The sequence below is a fragment of the Papio anubis genome, chromosome 5 (genome assembly GCF_008728515.1).
Source record: "Papio anubis isolate 15944 chromosome 5, Panubis1.0, whole genome shotgun sequence".
In the NCBI taxonomy this organism is placed as follows: Eukaryota; Metazoa; Chordata; class Mammalia; order Primates; family Cercopithecidae; genus Papio; species Papio anubis.
In genome coordinates this window covers 68101623-68125532 of record NC_044980.1, presented here as the reverse complement: position 1 = coordinate 68125532, position 23910 = coordinate 68101623, and the positions used below count along the sequence as shown (strand labels likewise).

General features: G+C 38.1%; 1 protein-coding gene across 3 annotated transcripts in view; it reads left to right on the top strand.

The window, feature by feature from the left end:
* Positions 1-23910, top strand: part of ANKRD31 (ankyrin repeat domain 31) — a 167310-nt gene that overhangs the window by 133542 nt on the left and 9858 nt on the right. For all 3 annotated transcript variants that reach the window (XM_031666228.1, XM_031666227.1, XM_031666229.1), the window contains 4 exons: positions 1024-1111; positions 5869-5965; positions 8302-9298; positions 17182-17322. In XM_031666228.1, coding sequence (XP_031522088.1) covers positions 1024-1111; positions 5869-5965; positions 8302-9298; positions 17182-17322 — 1323 coding nt within the window. The remainder of the gene's footprint in view (positions 1-1023; positions 1112-5868; positions 5966-8301; positions 9299-17181; positions 17323-23910) is intronic.

The following is a 23910-nucleotide window of genomic DNA, read 5'->3' as shown; positions in this document are numbered from 1 at the left end:
ATCTACATGTTTTAGAAATGAATGTGTATGGAGAGTATATTAAAGGATAGGTAATATGAGTCAATCAATCAATCATCATTAATGGAGCAATAGCTATGAACCCACAATGTTGAAACCATACACAAATATAAAAGGCATGCTTCTGCCCACAAGATCTCATTGTCCTGATGAGGAAATGTAATGTATAAGACATTATTATGTTAGTGTTAAATTATGTAGCACTGAATTTCTTAATTCTGAGAAAAAGGAAATCAGCATGGATTGGATAAGTCAGAAGTTTCCTGTATGAATGGGTTTTATATGATTATAATATTCACTATTTAAGGAGTTCTTACTTTGTGCTGACATTGTCCTTAGCATTTTAATGTGTTATACAATTCAGTCACAGAGAGGATAAATAACTTGCTGGAGTCACCTAGATAGGAAGAGGTGAAGCCAGGATTTACACCTGAAAGTCTGGTTCCAGAGCCCGCTCCACAATTCTCTCTCTCATAGGGAAAGAGAAGAATCAGGGCAGAGTGAATTGAAAGCATTCAAGGCAGGAAGATTGGTACTGACAAGGGCATGTAGAAGTAGTATTAAGTCCCCTTTGTGAATTTTTGAGAGAATAGTGTTTTGTACTTCTAAGATTAGGTATAAGATTTTAATAGTGTGCAGTGAAAGTCATAAGGCCTTAAAGTGAACTTGTTGTATATATGTACTTTCAATGTTATGTGATTTATTTTTCTCCTACACCTATAGTTTCAACAGAAGTCAGTGATAAATTGATTTCTTATGATTGCTACTTTTACATTCTATTTTCCAGGGTATCTACTACATAATTCAAAATATATTTGTTTGCTTTTGTTCAAATCTGCAACATTTATACAGTTAAAAAGTATGAGTACATTTTGAACATAGAGAGGAATGAGAATTTTTAGGAAAACTTTCTTTAGTATTTTATTTATTCTATGTTTGTCAATGGCATGTCAGAGAGCATATCTACCCCTTTGTAATGAAGTTTCAAATATTTTTATCTGACAGCATCAGACCCTCAGTGCCATTCTACAAGATATAGAAGAAAAACAAGAAAATTTATTAGAGTTTGAAATAAGAAACCCTGAAGATGCAGGTAAATATAGACTCATACTCAAGTATGATATTTTCAGATACCCAAGGTCATCTTCTTCTTAAGGTATATATTTATTTCAGAGCTCACAATGGCTGAAAAAGTGGTCTTCTATTTTTATGTGAGAGGATTTAAAGTGCTAGGAATTATTAATATCATTAAAAGTAACTTACTTAAAAAGTAAGTCCAAAGTAGACTTTTAATGATAGCTAAAAGGCTGATTTTATCACGATGCAAACCAGTAGTTTGTGTTGTTAAAGATACTTCTAGATGCAAAGTGCTGCATGAGTAATTTGAGAGACATTCAGAACTATGATCAGAGATAAGCTATACCAGTGATATGTTTAGATAATCCTATGACAGAAAATGTAAGATTGTGACAAGAGATGAGATTATGTTACCCTGTGGGTTGTCAGCTTCACCCAGCTATGGTAACCCTTAAAAGTAGATCAGAAATAGTGCAGTGGAAGGTGGTGCAGCAGTGACACAAAGAAAGCAAATCCTCCTACTTTCAGAAGAGCACATATAACAGGTGGATGTCTGACTGCAAAGATATCTTCCTGTTTTCAAAACACTGAAGATTCAAAATAGCAAATTAGACTCTGATCCCTGACCTAATAATCTTAATTTCTCAAACTTCAGTGAATATATGCAAGCCCTTGATGACTCACATATATATTTTTTGAGTTATGATTTATAAGGTGGAAAGTAGTGCCTGATAAATTCAGATCTGTGAATGTAAAAGTTAGTTAAAAGTAGTAAATAAAAGTAAGGTAATTTAAAGTACCTCATCAACCTTTTGTATAGCAGGATATAACTGTTCATCTCTTGTCCTAACTCATGTTTGTATAGTCTTTAAAAAAATAATCTCCTTTAAAATTTTACACATTCTACTTTTCATCCTGGCCTAACATGGTATGTGTTGTGTTTGGAGGAAACTAATAGAAAATAATTCATACCTCCAAACAAAAATATACAGTTAGTATATTTATTTCATTTACTATTTGTAATATCTTTTGCATCCAAGATGATTATTCCAGGTTTATAATTTTTTCATTATGGAAGGCATACAGATATACTTCAAGAAAAAGAGAAAAATGCTAAAATTAGCTATTGTCCTACCACAATATTTTGTTGTTTTATTTCCAGACCCCCGCCCCACATTTTTTTTTTTTTTGTCTGAGAACATAATAATGCAATTAGGCCTCAGTAAAACTCTTAAAAACATAGTTTTGATCATGATAGATATGGTAATTTTGCATTTTTTTCACAGTCTTCATTCCTAGTATTCAATAAATGTTCCACAGTTTCCTAAATTTTTCCCTTTTTGTTGAACATTTGGATGATTTCCAATTTTTTGCTGTTCTTCTACAATATGTAGCTTTTTCTGGACGTATTATCTTCTTCGGAAAGATTAACAGAATTGTAACTATTGGGTCAAATTATATAAGCATTTTAAATCTATTGATTTATATTGATAAATTCTGTTTTATAGATAGTACTAATTTTCATGTTGGAAGTGAAAATACTGATGCTACTAGCAGTGTACACATTAGTGTCTTTGTGTACACAGCTAGTAGCATCAGTATTTTCGTTTTAAATAACCTTACTAGTTTAATAAGAAAAATATGCCTGATATTTTCATTTGCCATGTTGCTTATTAGTGGTACTTTTTTTTTTTTTTTTTTTTTTTGAGATGGAGTTTCATTCTGTCACCAGGCTGGAGTGCAGTGGTGCGATCTCAGCTCACTGCAACTTCCGCCTCCCAGGTTCAAGCGATTCTTCTGCCTCAACCTCCCTAGGAGCTGGGACTACAGGCGCATGTACCATGCCCAGCTAATTTTTGTATTTTTAGTAAAGACAGTATTTCACCATGTTGGCCAGGATGGTCTTGATCTCTTGACCTCGTGATCTGCCCACCTCGGTCTTCCACAGTGCTGGGATTACAGACGTGAACCACTGCACCCAGCCCAATGGTACTTTTTCACTAGTTTTATTCCCTATTTTGAGAAGTGTTTCTATTATTTGTTTATTCATCAAGTGGAGCCTATTTATGTGTTACAATTACTTACCCCTTTTCCACCATAACTGCTGCAAATACTTTTTCAGTGACTTGTCTTTTTCTTTGCAATGTGTGTTAGTTTTTGTTTAAATATATACAATTACAAATTCTGTATAGTAAAAATTCATCGGCCTTTTTCTATTTATTTGAATGCCTCTAAAATTAGGAGCTTCTCCCCAACACCCCCAGGTTTTGTAGTTTAATTTTATTATATTATAGCTAATACATTGAATAATCTTGATGCTTTTATTTTTGTCTTACTGCCCTTAAGGAAGGAGAGGTAAGGCAGTGGGACCCTGGAGCTCTTGGATGGTAACTAATTACTGACTGTGGTTGGCTCTACCACTCCCTGACAGGTGTTTAAAACTCAGTCTCTGGAGAGCAGTTTTCTAAGACTCTTCTGAAATTTCTCTATGACCCATCAGGTTGGAACTCCTATGATGTGGGCAATACACATTGCCCTTTCCCTATGTCCTCTCAGTCTTCTCTCAGCTTCTTTTTTTTTTCTTTCTAATGAACCATCCTACACAGACTCTCACTGTCAGGTGGAAGCCCTCATAGGCAGGGTCACAGGGCAGGCTTCACAACAAGTCCTCAGGACCTTTGCACCTCAGGCCCACTGTTAGAAGGGAAGATAATTAATTCTCAGCTCAGCAGCAACTTTCTTTTGGCCCTGCTGGGGTAGCTTCTCATTTTTCAAGGTCTCTAGATATTCAAGAAGGAAGCCAGATACCAATTCATTGTCACCTCAACTTAGAGTTCAGTTAGGTTCTCTAAATAATCCTTTGAGGAACTTACCCTAGCAGGCTTGAGGTAAAGGAGAGAATCCCCTTTACCCCTTACTGCTGCTGCTGAATATGCAGATTCCCACTCAGGTAAGCAACTGCTCTCTAAAGAAATCTTTTTTCAAATTCACCCTCCTCCACATCTGACACTTGTTACAGCTTTGATCTGGCTGAGGGATCTGAGTAATGAGTCCCATTTTGTACATCTTTGAAAATTTTTCTGAAAGAGACCTTGCATTCACTTTTCTATCAGTTATCAACTGAACTGCTTCAACTGAACTGAGGCAGAAAATTGCCGTTGTTAATATTTTATAAATTTTCCCTAAGCATTCTAATGCGTAATTCATCTGAAATTTTTTTCTGTATTTAAGGATAGAATAGGTTTACCCCGTATTACAACCCATTTATTCATCGCTATTTGTTGAATAATTTCTCTCATCCTCGTTGTTTTGTAATACCTGATCAAGTAATAAAATATTACACATATTAGGACAATTATAGATTCTCTTTAATATACCATTGATTAATATCATCTTTGATAAAGAAGTGTGTGATACCAAACTATATGTAAAATATATTTCTGTTGTTTCTTATAGAAACATACTGAATATTTTAAGTTCCTGTAGTGCGTTATTTTTACCTATGGTTTAAAATTCAGTTGGAAAAGCTGGGATGACGGGGCACATAGATAATTTAAAATGTCTTTTAATAAACAGTGTCAAATCTGCTGAACAAAGTTATATCTAAATTCTTATTGATTGTACACATTTTCCTCCTTTGTTAGAATATGCATCATATTGTGAAACTAATCCTTAACTACAGTATTAGGGTGATAGAAACTACTCTGAGGACACTGACTCAATACTTATCAAATCATTTGTCTGATTTGCTGAGGGAATTTCTGAAACGAATTCTACCTCTGAACCTCATGTCATTTTCTACCACAGATTTTCTCAAGTTACTTTATGCAGAAAAATGTGCATTGGTCCAAAAAATTAGGAAAAATTTTAAGAAACAAAGCCGAAAGTGAAAGAAACAACAAATAGCTTAAAAGAATTAAAATATATGCATTTAACCCTTTCAGTTTCCTACTTGTGCATCTGGATTTGTACATAACCCACATTTGTGGGTAATCATGTGGATCTGTGTTGGGAGGAAGGTCATTATGCCTTTACTTGGAAAGCAAAGGAAGAAAGTTGGAAAAGTTTAAGTAATTATTGTAATGGTGGTTTGTAAGATCTACAGGTGACCTTAGGTATCATATAGTACCATGTAAATGTTATTATAAGTGCAAAGAACAAGAACTGACAGCATGATTCTATTTTTTAAGTGCATATAATGTATACATAGTGTAAGTATTTAAAATAATAAATATATAACACAAATTTTACAAACACACACACCCCTAAAGTATTAACAGTAATCTCCTTTGTTGAATACATTAGAGGAAAAACAGTGGGGTGAGTAGGGATACTCTTACTTTTCATCTTTGTAAATATTTATATGGTTTGAAAAAATTTTGCAATGTTAATGTATTCCTTTTGTATTTTAAAAAATAAAATAATTTTAACAGACAAAATATCTTCTTTTACTACCTTCATTTCACAGGTAAGAAAGTTAACCGTGTAAGTTACATGACTTATCCAGGCTCACAAAACTTAGTCAGTGGGGCAACAGGATTAGAACTCAGGCTGGCCTACTCTTTTACAGTATTCTTATCTATACACTTCAGGGCATTTCCGTAGATTGACATTGTTAAGTAAGCCTTAATTGAGATATCTGGGTCATTAATACTGGGGAAGAGCATAGGGAATAATGGCTTTTTAAAATTAACAATAGGGCTAATTCTCATATGACCAAATTTGACATTCACTATCCTTCAGTTAGCTAACTTTTTATTGTCATGTTTCTAGAACAATACATTGAGAAGATGTTAAATATAAAAGAGATTATGGATAATGTGCTTGCCAAGCAGAAAGCAGAAAGGGATGATCTGGCTAAAAAATACAGGTGAGTAGAAAAAGGGAAAAAAAAAGAGTGCTTCTGAGTTTCTAGAATTTTTCCTTTTTAGCTGCAGTAGTTGTCTAGATTTCTTAAGAATACAAAAACACATTGCTTAGGGCCAAAAAATGACTTTATAAGGTTGTCTCATCTTTTACCACCGTGGAAAATTATACTTCCCAGAAAGATATTTTTCTACATTATTACTTGAAATAGTCAAAAAAGAACATTTCAATATCTTAAAAAGTTGTCTACAGTAGAGAATTTTATGAAAGCTTTTCTGGTTGTGAATCCCACAGATAAATTTATTTCTTTAGCACACTCAAATTTTCTACACTAAAACAATGTTTCTTTTTGCTGTCACAAATGTGCTTCTAAGCAGTTGATAAATCAGTTGATTAATTTTGTGTTTTATTGTATTTCTAAAATCCCAAGGTCCTTAAAGAGTTTTGTCCTGATTATATTGGTTATATACCTCTTCTCATATTTTTTGTGAAAAAAAGTTACATTTTTTTTTCTTGTTTTGGCATTATTTTTTATTAGTTTTTAATAGACTTAACTACTTATGCTCCCTATTCTTTATTCACAATTTTCTAAACGTGTCCTTATATATTCTTCTCTTATAATCATTTAATGTCTATTATGTATTCAATTTTTTTCTGAACTTATTTTTAAAAATCAGTTTTCTATTTTTATTTTTAATCCCCATTTTGCCTTCTTCTCCAGTGAAGAGCTAACATAAGTTCCCTTCTATTTCGTCCTTGTTTTCCTGTCAATATAAAGCAGTGAGCTTCTATAATCTACATATGGGTAATTTTAGGGGACTTCAGAGAGGCTTGCTTGAATTTCCTTTAGTGTCCTGTGGTTAACAATGTACTACACCTGGAATTTTCAAAAGTTTCTGATCAATTGGAGTTTCACTATGTAAATTCTTATTAATATTGCTATAAGACTTCACATCTTGGTGTGGGTAATCTAAAGTTTTGTCTCTGAACTCCTTGTTTCACATAGTTTTAAGTCTGATGTTATGCATTTCTTTTGCATATTATGCTACCAGTTGTTTGCTAATCTGAGTCCTTCTTCTTGCTGATTTTTTCACTTATGTATACTACTTCTTTTAACATCCAGTCTGCTGGGAGTTTAGTATCAGCTCTAAACTTTGATAGGAGAGGCAAGATATATATCTATACTATAGATATATATCTATACTATTGCTTTTCCTTAAAACAGCAGCTCTTAAACTGTGGTCCAGGGAACCCTGGTGGGGTTCCTGAGACCGTTTCACAGGATCTGTGAAGTCAAAACTATTTTTTAATAATAATACTAAGATGTTATTGCTCTCTTGCTCTCATTCTCTCATGAATGTACAGTGGAATTTTTCAGAGGCCACATGATACATGATAAAGCCTGATAGAATGTGTTGTGTATTCTTTTGTTTAAAAAGTTTTCTCAGTTTTAATTTCTAAAACAGTAAATACTGATAGATATTCATACACACAAAAGCTGTTTGGGTTCCTCAATAATTTTTAAAAGTACAAATAGTTCCTGAGACCAAAAAGTTTGAGAACCGCTGAAAACAAAGTATCCGATAATCTGAAGGTCAGGGTGGGATTGGTGGGCATAATCAAAAGACAAAAGTATGAACATGTGAAAAGCCATTTCCTCTTCCTTAGTCCTCAGGGTCTTGAGAAATTCAGTTTGGGGAAGACACACAGAATGATGATTTCCTGGGTAGTCCCTCTGGACTTGGAAGTGTCTTCATACAGGTTCAAAATACAATTATGGTAATTACTTGGGGAACAAACATTTCTCAGGTCTAGCTGAAGTATGATTATTCACAAAACAATCTTGTTCTTCCATAGCTAAGAGAACCTGAATAGAACTTTCAAATTGTACTTACTAATAAACAGGTAAGCAAGCCCCAAATTTGAAGAATGATGACTTTCCTTAGCCACCAATTGCTACCTTCCAACCTATAGATGCTACCTTCCAATCTATAGATGTTTAGATAGATGATCCAAGTTTTGTTTATCTTTTAGAGTTGACTCGCAATTGATAATAATGATATGAATATAAAATCTTGATAACCTTACTGTCAACTCCTTAAGAAAAGGGCACACTTACCTTAAATAAAGGAATCAGTTTCCTCTCAAAGGAAATATTTTGTGTCAACAGGCTGCAGGTGGTCAGATTAAAAAAATCAAAGGCAGTAAATTGCACAGGTATAGTTCTGTGTATTTTAAAGTTATTAAAATTGAGACAAAGTATCTTTGACCTCTAAATGACTGCTTTAAAAAGTTTTCTGCTGTTACTGCATTTTTTTCTCTTTCTGTTTCTTCCTATAGGATATCCATAGAGTCATTTAAGCATGGAGCCCTGAGAGAACAATTGGCCAACTTGGTGGCAAGACAGAAGAGTCTTTTAGTTGTGGCAAAAAACCAGAAAAGAATAAGCCTGAAAATTCAAAACTATAAAAATGTTACATCATTGCCTTGTCTTAGTTTAAGGAAGCTCCCACCCAGGTCAGAAAACTGCAGTGAAAAGGACAACCAAGAACTCACTAGTCTGGAAAATTTAGAGCATCCCCAATCAGGTTTACTTTCTCCTGTTTGTGGAAGCATGCAGGAAACACAATTGTCTCTGGAAACTTGGAACTACAGCCAAAATACCAACATTTGTCTAAATTCAGAGGCAGTGAGAAGGGGAGAATTTTCTGGAAATGATGTGAATTCTAAACAAAATGTCAGTGATTGTACCTTGGATGGTTTTCCAAAATCCCAACATTCAGATGGCACAGAGAATAATAAATTACCATCCCAACCTGTTGCTTTTATTGGTCAAACAGAATATTCACAGAAAGAGAAAGAGAATGATCTTATAGAAGCTACAGACAAAGACCATGAATTCTGTATTCCTTCCCCAGTAATTGGCAAATTAAATATTTCAGAAACTGCAAGTGTCCTTGCCGAAAATTCTGCCCATCCATCAAATATTATTTGTGATCAGGACCTTTCCAATTATCATCCCAAAAGAGGAAACAGGAAAACAACTTCCCGGCAATCACCTACAGGGGCATCAGAATCCCTGGCACATCAAGGGGTTGCTGTCTTAGGCAGTGATACAGTGCATCCGATGAAACCATATCGTAAAAAATCAGTTTCTGCTGTTCCACGTGCAGATGACAGTCAGATCTCCTCTTCCTCTGGATCTGGGCAACAAGATATTATAAAAAAGCCTTTAAACTACAGTACAGCTCCTAAAAAGAAATGTATTCAGATAAAAGATTTGATATTACTAGGAAGAATTAACCCAGGAAATAACATTCTGGAATTCAAAACACAGGTATTCTATATTTTATTCTCTAAAATCATGCAAATTTTATAAATAAGTTAGTAAATGTTGCTGTCACATAATGTAGACATTTAGCTCTGATTTGGGAAATGGGGTTTTGCTGGGCTTCCTGAATGGAGGGACACAACCATTGTATTCTTAGCAAGTGAATTCATATTTCTGAAATTGCCCTGATACATTTATTTTTATTTTTTAAATTTTAATTTTTAAGTTCCAGGATACATGTGCAGGATGTGCAGGTTTGTTACATAGATAAACAAGTGGCATGGTGGTTTACTGCACCTGTCAACCCATAACCTAGGTATTAAACCCAGCATGCATTGGCTATTTTTCCTAATGCTCTCCCTCCCTCAACCCCATTCCCCAGCAGGCCCCAGTGTGTGCTGTTCCCCTTCCTGTGTCCACGTGTTCTCATTGTTCAGCTCCCACTTGTAAGTCAGAACATGCAGCATTTGATTTTCTATTCCTGCATTAGTTTGCTGAGGATAATGGCTTCCAGCTGCGTTCATGTCTCTGCAGAGGACATGATCTCATTCCTTTTTATGGCTGCATAGTATTCCATGGAGTATATGTACCACATTTTGTTTATCTGGTCTATCATTGATGGGCATTTGGTTGATTCCATGTCTTTGCTATTGTGAACAGTGCTGCAGTGACCATACATGTGCATGTATCTTTGTAACAGAATAATTTATATTCCTTTGGGTATATGCCCAGTAATAGGATTGCTGGGGCAAATGGTATTTCTGGTTCTAGATCTTTGAGGAGTCACCACACTGTCTTTCACAATGGTTGAACTAATTTACATTCCCACCAACAGTGTAAAAGCATTCCTATTTATCTGCAACCTTGCCAGCATCAGTTGTTTCTTGACTTTTTAATAATCACTGTTCTGACTGGTGTGAGAAGGTATCTCATAGTGGTTTTGATTTGCATTTCTCTAATGATCAGTGATGTTGAGCTTTTATTCATATGGTTTTTGGCCATATGAATGTCTTCTTTAAACCTGACAAAAACAAGCAATGGAGAAATGATTCCCTATTTAATAAATGCTGAGAGAACTGGCTAGCCATATGCAGAAAATTGAAACTGGACCCCTTCCTTACACCTTATACAAAAATTAACTCAAGATGGATTAAAGGATCAGAGGTTCCAAGATGGCCAAATAGGAACAGCTCTAGTCTACAGCTCCTAGCGTGAGCAACTCAGAAGACGGGTGATTTCTGCATTTCGAACTGAGGTACTGGGTTCATCTCACTGGGGCTTGTCGGAGAGTGGGTGCAGCCCATGGAGCATGAGTCAAAGCAGGGCGGGGCATCGCCTCACCAGGGAAGTACAAGGGGTCGGGGAATTCCCTTTCCTAGCCAAGGGAAGCTATGACAGATGGTACCTGGAAAATCGGGACACTCCCACCCTAATACTGCACTCTTCCCATGGTCTTAGCAAACGATACACTAGGAGATTATATCCTACGCCTGGCTCGGAGGGTCCCACACCCACGGAGCCTCACTCACTGCTAGCATAGCAGTCTGAGATCGAACTGTAAGGTGACAGCAAGGCTGGGGGAGGGGCGTCCGCCATTGCTGAGGCTTGAGTAGGTAAAAAAAGCAGCCAGGAAGCTCAAACTGGGTGGAGCCCACCACATCCCAACGAGGCCTGCCTGCCTCCGTAGACTCCACCTCTGGGGACAGGACATAGCTGAACAAAAGGCAGCAGAAACTTCTGCAGACTTAAACGTCCATCTGACAGCTTTGAAGAGATTAGTGGTTCTCCCCGCATGGAGTTTGAGATCTGAGAACGGACAGACGGCCTCTTCAAGTGGGTCCCTGAACACCGAGTAGCCTAACTGGGAGGTACCTCCCAGTAGGGGCCGACTGACACCTCATACGGCCGGGTGTCCCTCTAAGACAAAGCTTCCAGAGGAAGAATCAGGCAGCAACATTTTCCGTTCTGCAATATTTGCTGTTCTGCAGCCTCTGCCAGTGATACCCAGGCAAACAGGGTCTGGAGTGGACCTCCAGCAAACTCCAACAGACCTGCAGCTGAGGGTCCTGACTGTTAGAAGGAAAACTAACAAACAGAAAGGACATCCACACCAAAACTCCATCTGTACATCACCATCATCAAAAACCAAAGGTAGATAAAATGACAAAGATGGGGAGAAACCAGAGCAGAAAAGCTGAAAATTCTAAATATCAGAGTGCCCCTTCTCCTCCAAAGGAACGCAGCTCCTCGCCAGAAACAGAACAAAGCTGGATGGAGAATGACTTTGAGGGGTGGAGAGAAGGCTTCAAATGATCGGTAATAACAAACTCCGAGCTAAAGGAGGATGTTTAAACCCATCGCAAAGAAGCTAAAAACCTTGAAAGAAAATTAGACGAATGGCTAACTAGAATAAACAGCATAAAGAAGACCTTAAATGACCTGATGGAGCCGAAAACCATGGCATGAGAACTACATGACGCATGCACAAACTTCAGTAGCCAATTCGATCAAGTGGAAGAAAGGGTATCAGTGATTGAAGATCAAATGAATGAAATGAAACAGGAGGAGAAGTTTAGAGAATAAAGAGTAAAAAGAAAGAAACAAAGCCTCCAAGAAATATGGGACTATGTGAAAAGACCAAATCTACGTCTGATCAGTGTACCTGAAAGTGGCAGGGAGAATGGAACCAAATTGGAAAACACTCTTCAGGATATTATCCAGGAGAACTTCCCCAACCTAGCAAGGCAGGCCAACATTCAAATTCAGGAAATACAGAGAACGCCATAAAGATACTCCTCAAGAAGAGCAACTCCAAGTCACATAATTGTCAGATTCACCAAAGTTGAAATGAAGGAAATAATGTTAAGGGCAGCCAGAGAGAAAGGTCAAGTTACTCACAAAGGGAAGCCCATCAAACTAACAGCAGATCTCTTGGCAGAAACTCTACAAGCCAGAAGAGAGTGGGGGCCAATATTCAACATTCTTAAAGAATTTTCAGCCCAGAATTTCATATCCAGCCAAACTAAGTTTCACAAGTGAAGGAGAAATAAAATCCTTAAAAGACAAGCAAATGCTGAGAGATTTTGTCACCACCAGGACTGCCTTACAAGAGCTCCTGAAGGAATCACTAAACATGGAAAGGAACAACTGGTACCAGCCCCTGCAAAAACATGTCAAATTGTAAAGACCATCAATGCTAAGAAGAAACCGCATCAACTAACGAGCAAAATAACCAGCTAACATCATTATGACAGGATCAAATTCACACATAACAATATTGACCTTAAATGAAAATGGGCTAAATGCTCCAGTTAAAAGACACAGACTGGCAAATTGGAAAAAGAGTCAAGACCCAACAGTGTGCTGTATTCAGGAGACCCATCTCATGGGCAGAGACACACATAGGCTCAAAATAAAGGGATGGAGGAAGATCTACCAAGCAAATGGAAAACAGAAAAAAGCAGGGGTTGCAATCCTAGTCTCTGATAAAACAGACTTTAAACCGACAAAGACCAAAAGAGACAAAGAAGGCCATTACATAATGGTAAAGGATCAATTCAACAAGAAGAGCTAACTATCCTAAATATATATGCACCCAATACAGGAACACCCAGATTCATAAAGCAAGTCCTCAGAGACCTACAAAGAGACTTAGACTCCCACACAATAATAATGGGAGACTTTAACACCCCACTGTCAACATTAGACAGATCAACAAGACAGAGGGTTAACAAGGATATCCAAGAATTGAACTCAGCTCTGCACCAAGCCGACCTAATAGACATCTACAGAACTGTCCACCCCAAATCAACAGAATATACATTCTTCTCAGCACCACATTGCACTTATTCCAAAATTGACCACATAGTTGGAAGAAAAGCACTCCTCACCAAATGTAAAAGAACAGATATTATAGCAAACTGTCTCTCAGACTACAGTGCAATCAAAGTAGAACTCAGGATTAAGAAACTCACTAAAAACTGCTCAACTACATGGAAACTGAACAACCTGCTCCTGAATGACTACTGGGTACATAACGAAATGAAGGCAGAAATAAAGATGTTCTTTGAAACCAATGAGAACAAAGACACAACATACCAGAATCTCTGGGACACATTTAAAGCAGTATGTCGGGGGAAATTTATAGCACTAAATGCCCACAAGAGAAAGCAGGAAAGATCTAAAATTGACACCCTAACATCACAATTAAAAGAACTAGAGAAGCAAGAGCAACCACATTCAAAAGCTAGCAGAAGGCGAGAAATAACTAAGATCAGAGCAGAACTGAAGGAGTTAGAGACACAAAAAAAACTTCAAAAAATCAATGAATCCAGGAGCTGATTTTTTGAAAAGATCAACAAAATTAATAGACCACTAGCAAGACTAGTAAAGAAGAAAAGAGAGAAGAACCCAATAGGCACAATAAAAAATGATAAAGGGGATATCATCACTGATCCCACAGAAATACAAACTACAATCAGAGAATACTATAAATACCTCTATACAAATAAACTAGAAAATCTAGAAGAAATGGATAAATTCCTGGACACATACACCCTCCCAAGACTAAACCAGGAAGAAGTTGAATCTCTGAATAGACCAATAACAGGCTCTGAAATTGAAGCAATAATTAATAGCCTGCCAACCAAAAAAAGTCCAGGACCAGATGGATTCACAGGCTAATTCTACCAGAGGTACAAGGAGGAGCTGGTACCATTCCTTCTGAAACTGTTCCAATCAATAGAAAAAGAGGGAATCCTCCCTAACTCATTTTATGAGGCCAGCGTCATCCTGATACTAAAGCCTGGTAGAGACACAACAAAAAAAGAGAATTTTAGACCAATATCCCTGATGAACATCGATGCAAAAATCCTCAATAAAATACTGGCAAACTGAATCCAGCAGCAGATCAAAAAGCTTATCCACCATGATCAAGTTGGCTTCATCCCTGGGGTGCAAGTCTGGTTCAACATATGAAAATCAATAAATGTAATCCATCATAAAAATAGAACCAAAGACAAAAACCACATGATTATCTCAATAGATGCAGAAAAGGCCTTCGACAAAATTCAACAGCCCTTCTTGCTAAAAACTCTCAATAAACTAGGTACAGATAGGATATATCTGAAAATAATAAGAGCTATTTATGACAAACCCACAGCCAATATCATACTGAATGGGCAAAAACTGGAAGCATTCTCTTTGAAAACTGGCACAAGACAGGGATGTCCTCTCTCACCACTCCTATTCAACATAGTGTTGGAAGTTCTGGCCAGGGCAATCAGGAAGGAGAAAGAAATAAAGGGAATTCAATTAGGAAAAGAGGAAGTCCAATTGTCCCTGTTTTCAGATGACATGATTGTATATTTAGAAAACCCCATCGTCTCACCCCAAAGCCTTCTTAAGCTGATAAGCAACTTCAGCAAAGTCTCAGGATACAAAATCAATGTGCAAAAATCACAAGAATTCCCATACACCAATAACAGACAGAGAGCCAAATCATGAGTGAACTCCCATTCACAATTGCTTCAAAGAGAATAAAATACCTAGGAATCCAACTTACAAGGGATGTGAAGGACCTCTTTAAGGAGAACGACAAACCACTGCTCAGCGAAATAAAAGAGGACACAAACAAATGGAAGAACATTCTATGCTCATGGATAGGAAGAATCAATATCATGAAAATGGCCATACTGTCCAAGGTAATTTACAGATTCAATGCCATCCCCATCAAGCTACCAATGACTTTCTTCACAGAATTGGAAAAAACTACTTTAAAGTTCATATGGAACCGAAAAAGAACCCGCATTACCAAAACAATCCTAAGCCAAAAGAACAAAGTTGGATGCATCACGCTACCTGACTTCAAAGGATACTACAAGGCTACTGTAACCAAAACAGCATGGTACTAGTACCAAAACAGAGATACAGACCAATGGAACAGAAAAGAGCCCTCAGAAATAATACCACACATCTACACCGATTTGATCTTTGACAAACCTGACAAAAACAAGAAATGGGGAAATGATTCCCTATTTAATAAGTGGTGCTGGGAAAACTGGGTAGCCATATGTAGAAGGCTGAAACTGAATCCCCTCCTTACACCTTATACAAAAATTAATTCAAGATGGATTAAAGACTTAAATGTCAGACCTAAAACCATAAAAACCCTAGAAGAAAACCTAGGCAATACCATTCAGGACATAGGCATGGGCAAGGACTTCATGACTAAAACACCAAAAGCAATGGCAACAAAAACCAAAATTGACAAATGGGATCTAATTAAACTAAAGAGCTTCTGCACAACAAAAGAAACTACCATCAGAGTGAACAGGCAACCTACAGAATGGGAGAAAATTTTTACCATCTATCCATCTGACAAAGGGCTAATATCCAGAATCTACAAAGAACTTAAATTTACAAGAAAAAATCAAACAACTGCATCAAAAAGTGGGCAAAGGATACAGACACTCCTCAAAAGAAGACATTTATGCAGCCAGCAGACACATGGAAAAAATGCTCATTATCACTGGCCATCAGAGAAATGCAAATCAAAACCACAATGAGATACCATCTCACACCAGTTAGAATGACGATCATTAAAAAGTCAGGAAACAACAGGTGTTGGAGAGGATGTGGAGAAATAGGAACGCTTTTACACTGTTGGTGGGACTGTAAACTAGTTCAACCATTGTGGAAGACAGTGTGGTGATTCCTCAAGGATCTAGAACTAGAAATACCATTTGACCCAGCCATCCCATTACTGGATATATACCCAAAGGATTATAAATCATGCTGCTATATAGACACATGCACACATATGTTTACTGTGGCACTATTCACAATAGTAAAGACTTGGAACCAACCCAAATGTCCATTAATGATAGACTGGATTAAGAAAATGTGGCACATATACGCCATGGAATATGATGCAGCCATAAAAAGGATGAGTTCATGTCCTTTGTAGGGGCATGGATGAAGCTGGAAACCATCATTCTGAGCAAACTGTTGCAAGGACAGAAAACCAAACACCGCGTTTTCTCACTCATAGGTGGAAATTGAACAATGAGAACACTTGAACACAGGGTGGGGAACATCACACACTGGGCCTTCTTCATGCTCTGTTGCAAATGAAGTTAATTCCTTCGGGAGGAGATTAGGAGCTATCTATTTTAAGGCCTACTTCTCTTCTCAGGCAGAATCCCTGAGCCATGGCCCTGGAGCTGAGGGTGAGGACAAAGGTGATATTTCAAGTGATACCCTTGCTTTAGGAGCTGAGCATTTGGTAGAGGGGAGGCAGTAGCTTCATGTCTTTTCAGTTTGCCTCTCCCAATGTGAAACCACCACCTTACAAGCCAAAGCAAGGGTGATCGGGATCCCAGCATTCTCAGTGGTGCCATGCCAAAGGTGGAGCCTCTGTCTCAACACTCACAGCTAGGCAGGAGAAGGGAGCCTCCACCCTTTGGCTATAGTTGCTGGCAACTTAGCATTAGCAACAGTGGCTGGGAGCAGGATGAGCAATGCTGAAGTTATGCCCCTCCCAGGAAGACAGCCCTGTAACAGGGAGCCCTGTAGTCTGGACTACAGCAATCTAGAGTGGAGTTTCCACTTCACAGAGCTGAGAGTGGGGAGGGAAGATGCAGTCTTGGTTCAAATACCATAGACTCTCACCTTTTTAATCCAATTTTTGTAGATTTTGTTGACTAGATGGTTCATGATTTGCTGCATGCCCTTATGACCATATCTAGATACATTAAATTTGTATACAAAAATTAAAAAATCAGGTGTTAGGGTGTATCTGGTCCCTGTTACTTTGTCATGGCCAGAAGCAAAAGTTCACATATTTCAGCTATTTTTGACCCTAATTTTTTTTTTATTTTTCACTTCAGGAGGCTACCCACAAAGCCAGCATTTTATTGAATGGTAAACTTAAGGTAGAAAGTGGTCAGATTTATAAAAGCCCAGTCACCTGGCTCAAGGATCTTCTGGGAGGCAACAGTTATGTGACCTGGAATTATGCTTGGAGTAAGGTGGGTCATTCTTAAGTTTATCTTTAACTTCATATTCAAATGGAAAAGTACATATTTTTATGTCGAAAGTATTTTTAAGGAAATCTGAAAGATCTCCAAGCTAGTTTTGTTTTCATGTGTTCATTGTGTATATGTTACATGCATATCATGCTACATGCATGTCACAGAATAAACACGTCACTTTCTCCCACAAGTCCTATTTGCCAGAATTCACCATGGGCATGGTTGCATAGCTGACTGCACCTTCCCTTTCTTACTCCTTATCTAGTCTCAGAACTTTAATGCCTTTAATCTTCCCATTTGATCTCCCAGGATTTCAGGTCTTTGTAACTCTGTATGGAAAATTTGGAACTACTGGTATATTGGTAACTTAGTTAATATATGTTATTATTCTAATGAAGTAAAGCAAAATCTCCTAAATACAAAAGAAATGGGCAAGAGGCCTAAGACCCACAGAAATTATCATGTATTTTTATGTTTAACATGTCCTTATTCATGAATTGCTAGCCCTTCAGAATGAATTACTTTCATTTAGACCTCCTAGACTTAGTAGGCTCCCTCTCAGTTCTGGCTTCTTAGTTATAAGCCCAGTAATGACTGATATTCTTGAGGTCTAGTGTTCATCCACCTCCAGATGTCCATGGCACCACTTCAGGAACAGTCTTAAAATGATTCTTCAGGAAAGTCTGAGTCTCCAGACATCTGCCATGAGTGTTTCAAAGACTAGAAGATACACTCAACCTCTACTAACCATTACAGTAAACCTCAGTTTACCAGTAATAGGAAGCACAGCTTTCTCTCCTCTTTTTTGTTTAACCCAGGTCTACCCACTCTCCCTCCCAGTCCCTTTTGTGCCCTCAAAGTCTATATTCTGTGTCCCAGACTCTGTGCCCAACTCTGCATTCTGGTCTCCTAGACCTTGTTGGCAAGTGCATCTAGCACTGTTTCAGTTCCTTCACTTACATCAGCACATTCTGGATTCTATCTGCTATATGGTCTGTCTGACTTTTTATTTTCCCAAAGTTTGTTTTTATTTCCCACTCCTGGAGTCACCAGGCCATCTGCTTTCAGTTCATCTTAGCCCGTTTGCCCAATCCTTTCCATGGATTCTTAATTCGTATCTAAATGTTAGTAATTAACATCTTGCCCATGAAAATTCCGTTTTGTTACAAGGTTTCTTAAACTTATGATAGATTATACTGTTTTTCTGAAACTGAATCTTTGCTCACAGGACAGACAGCATACTGAATGCTGTAGCTTAGGTTCTTTTGAGCTCAACATGCCTGTGCTGCAGTGTGCCTGGTGATGATTCCATTTGCCCACTCTGTTTCTCTCTTAGAACTACTGTTATTTCCTGCCTTTGAATAGCTGGCTGTGACATCATTTGGCTCTTACTCTGTACTAATGCCTCATTTATATCTCATTGCCTCTAGTATTTTCTCATAGCCATGTCAATTAGAGTCATACTGTTTAGCACCTATGTGATAGTGAAGCCACATGCGAATGTGGGCACTAAAAGTAGGGCAATTCTCAGATATAACATATTCCTACAGATATCTAAACAGGCTTATTTTCTTTAGATTATCAAAAAAATGAAAATAGAGTTTTAAAAATTACTATGGGCACTGATGTACTTCTAGTAAATACGCCAAGTTGAGAAACATTACCCTATTGATTTTCTTTACAGTATTTAAAAGGCTCTTTTAAAGTCTTTTAAAATTTACCACATAAACCTCTGCCTCTTCTTGTCTTGGAGTAACTCCTGAATTCAGTCACTTCTTGATGAAAGGAGCTTTTTGCTACATGGGTAAATGTGAACATTTCTACTGACTAGTTCTGAGAGTGGTGGTGGGGTATGGGACCAGGAGTGGGTGATGGTCAGGCAAGGAATGCCAGAAAACAAGATATTGCCCTGTATCTGACAGAGCAACAGAGCCAGTAGGTGCAGAGATGACTCAAACTTCCAACCCAAGCAGTTGCTGAACAGCTTTGCCAAGGAAATCCTGATGCTTACTCAGAGAGGGCATCACTGACTTCTTTTCTGCAGCCTCCCAGCTGTTGGACAACATTCTGGTGTGGCAGAGTAATTTGTGGGTGGGAGGCAGCAGACCAAGCTAGTTCCTGGTTCCACTCTTTATAAATTATATTATCTGGGCAATGGTTTTCAATCACATTGGAATCACTTGAGGGCCTTTAGAAACCACTAGTGCCTAGCAGACTCCAAGCCCATAGCTTCTGATCTAATATCTATGTAGGGACCAAGTGGCAATATTTGAAAAAGCATTCCAGGCAATTCTAATGTGCAACCTCAGTAAGAATGATTAATCTAGGTCAAGCCATTTCACCTTTCTGAACTTCAGCTTTCTTATGCATGAAATAAGTAGTGCTAGGTGATATCTAAAGACCCTTCCAACATAGCGATTGTGGAGCTTGAATAGTACTGTTTGATTTATAAAGCAGTTTTATACAACTTTATGAGGCAGGAAGATCAACTATTATTTCTGTTCATGGATGTGAAAACAAAGATTTGGGAGGTTAAATGACCTGATTTGGTCTCGAGGCCAGGCAGAACCAGAACTAGAACCTGATTTTCTGATTCCCTATACATTCTTTTCTGTATTTATAATGGCACAAGAGAGGCACACATTCCTTTCATTAGAAACAGGTTGCTCTGAACTCAAAAGAGCACACAGTACAATCTAGCCACCTTTATGAATGTATGCAAAGCCTTAGTCATGTGCAGCAACTGTTGCCTACTTCCACAGGAAAAATGCCTTTCTGTGATACAGTTGCAGGATGAAAATCATAAGAATCGTATGAATGGAAATGATGGTTTATTTTTGTAAATACTCAACAGTGAATTACTGCAGATGAAAAGTAGGCTGCTATTTTAGGCAGTGCTTCAAGGAACATTAGACAGATCTCTTCTGCAAACATACTTCCCATCCGGATGCCTCCCTGAATTTCCACGCTTATTTCCACCCTTTCCACTCCTTTGGATTTAGTGATCACTTTTTTCTGTGGTTCCCCTCACCTCCCACCTCCCCCACACACACATACTTTTTAAGAAAAATTCCTCTCACCATCATGATTAAGAATATCAAGATGTGAAAAGGTTGGGGTGGGAGTATAGAAACTGATGGAAATTGTTCATCTCAACAGACAGCCTCATTCTGTCAATTACTCATACTCTCAGTGTGTCCCAAACCTCCTATGAACCTAGTTTCTACTCAGCTACATCTTAGAACACAAAGAAAAAGAAGGAGGTGGTTAGATATGTGGACCTCTTTTAAAATACAAATATCCAGGAGTTTTGAATCCTGAAAATATAAATAATGTGAAGGGCCTTCTCTTGCCTCTAGCTACATAGAGTTTTGGGAGTGTGAAAAAAGAGTCTGGAATGGGGAGGTTGGTACCATGAAGGTGAGCTTTACCTGCATCATTTCCATAGAAACAGCTCTTCCAAGGCAGTTTTTGCACTTTGAAACTACTTTCTGTCTTATATTCTGAATTCCTAAAGAAATATTTTATTTGAGAAATATTTTTATTTTATTTTCTTAGCCACAATGTATTTTGTGTTACAATGAATTTAAAAGAAAACCTACAGTTTTTTTTTTATTGTTTTATTTGCTCTTTTCCCACCCTGAGGTGAAAAGCAATTATTCTTTCCTCCTTCTACTCCTCTTGGAGCAGTGAAACTTTATAAGATTGACTTCTTAAAACTTGCAATGAATAAAAGTAGTATTTGATCATCCATGAACAGATTTCTTTTCTTTCTTTTTTTTTCTTTTTCTTTTTTGAGCCAGAGTCTCGCTCTGTTGCCCAGGCTGGGGTGCAGTGGCCCGATCTCGGATCACTATAGCCTCTGCCTCCCAGGTTCAAGTGATTCTCCTGCCTCAGCCTTACAAGTAGCTGGGACTACCACCACGCCCAGCTAATTTTTGTATTTTTAGTAGAGATGGGGTTTCACCACGTTGACCAGGCTGGTCTCAAATTCCTGACCTCAGGCGATCCCCTAACCTCAGCCTCCCAAAGTGCTGGGGTTACAGGTGTGAGTCGCCATGCCTGGCCATCCATGAACAGATTTCTATTAGTCAACACCAACAAATGGTTCTTCTGAAGACATATGAAAATGGGCTGATATTTTCAAATAAAATGGAGTCCCAGAAGGGAAGTATATGCAAAGGCAGGTTATGTTTCATTCTTTTTTGATGCATATTACTACATAAGATGTAGAGAAATATTTATTATGGCAATTAATAATGACAATACTGCACTTTATTTATCCCAGAGACCTTACCAAAATAAAGTTGATTAATAATTTCACTTGGCTCATTAACTACATTTCCAGAATACTGGCTGGCTGAGTCATCTATTTTCCTCAAACATGCACACGCGCACACACACACACACACAGACATTCTACACTCCCTACTTTTCCCTAGTATGATATTGGAGAATCAGCATAATTTCCTCTCTTTGTTGTTATTACACTTTAGGTTCTAGGGTACATGTGCACAATGTGCAGGTTTGTTACATATGTATACATGTGCCATGATGGTGTGCGGCACCCATTAACTCGTCATTTACATTAGGTATATCTCCTAATGCTATCCCTCCTCCACTCTCCTCCCCACCCCACGACAGGCCCCAGCGTGTGATGTTGCCTTTCCTGTGTCCAAGTGTTCTTATTGTTCAATTCCCACCTATGAGTGAGAACATGCGGTATTTGGTTTTCTGTCCTTGTGATAGTTTGCTCAGAATGATGGTTTCCAGCTTCATCCATGTCCCTACAAAGGACATAAACTCATCCTTTTTATGGCTGCATAGTATTCCATGGTGTGTATGTGCCGTATTTTCTTAATCCAGTCTCAGCACAGACTAATTTCTAAGGAATAATGGAGTGTTGTAAGAGCTTCAGGGAAAGCATCAGTGGCCCAGCACAACAACCTACAGATATCCTCACCGAACATGCCTTACACTAAGCTCCATCTCTCTTACATGTTCTCATCTGGCATCCTGTCAGCTGCCCTTCATCAAAATAGGTTTGGACAGTGAAGTTGCTGAGATCACTGGAGGCTATGTTGTTCAAGAGCCTAAGAACTTAGCCTCCAGCTCTTCCTACCATGCCTCTGTCAGAGTAGGCATATGAGCTAGATTTGAATCCAGAGAAATGTAGTTCAGGATTCAGAGTTTGAGTCATACACAGATGTAATGACTGCCTTTATGCTTTAGCCAACTGGAGGTTTTTCACAACACTAATATGAAATGCACATTTTCTAGAAGTGATCTAGTGTCTGTTCATTTTGAGATCTATTCATTAACCTGTTCAATAAATCACTCCTAATGGAAAATAGATTTTTAACTCGGTGGATATTCTTAAAACTGTATTCTTTATCTGAATTACCTGCAGTGGAATGTGTATTCATCTTATATTGCCCAGTACTAACTAATAATATTTTTAAAGTGTGAGATATAGGTGCGAACATACTGAGCCTGCACTTTGATGGATTCATGAGATGTGTTGGACATTGTCAGGGTGTAACACATACAAAATCTATTATTTCCAATAACTGGTTGTTTGGAGAACTGACAAATGGCATTCAGGGGCCTCTCCTCCACTTTCTATGGCAAGTGAAAAGGGATTGACACATTGAGTAGGCTGGTCTGTTCCATTTTCATTGCCAGGCTTTGTTTGGTCATAGGATTGAGCCCAAAGGGTATCTGTACCTTTAAGATCCCCTAGACCTTTCTCACTGTTCAATTTAACATTTATTGAGTACTCGGAATGTACTACACAGTATGCCAGATGCTTTTCTTGCATTATCACTTTTAATCCTCGCAACAATTTAATAAGCTGGAGACACTTTTTTTACAAACACAAATTGAGGCTTAGGGAATTTTAGAATCTTTCTTAAGAGTTGGGACTTCACAGCCAGGCACGGTGGCTCACACCTGTAATCCCAGCACCTTGGGAGGCTGAGGCAGGTGGATCATTTGAGGTCAGGAGTTCGAGACCACCCTGGCCAACATGGCAAAACCCTGTATCTACTAAAAATACAAAAATTCGCCAGGCATGGTGGCACACACCTGTAATTCTAGCTCCTAGGGAGGCTAAGGCATGGGAGGCTGAGGCATGGGAGACTGAGGCATAAGAATTGCTTGAACTCAGGAGGTGGAGGTTGCAGTGAGCCGAGATCACGCCAGTGTACTCCAGCCTGGGTGACAGAGTGAGACTCTCTCAAAAAAAAAAAATTAAAAGAAAAGAAAAAGAGTCGGGACTTCAGAGTCTTTTATCCAGTATCGTCAGGCACTCTGTGAACTGCTGAGAGTATTCAAATGAATATGATACAGACCCTGTCCTCAAGGAGCTTATGGTTTAATAGAAACAGATGTATTAAAACATAATTTCATTTATATGAGGTAAGTACCATGACAGAAATATGAGTAAAGAAGTTTTGGGAACCTAGAGGAGGATCATTACTTGAATCCAGAAGTTATAGGGAGGCATCCTGGAGGAAGGGATGTTCAAGTTGAATCTTGATGCTTTGCCCACAGTCAACCAACATCTGGAGGTATATTAATAGA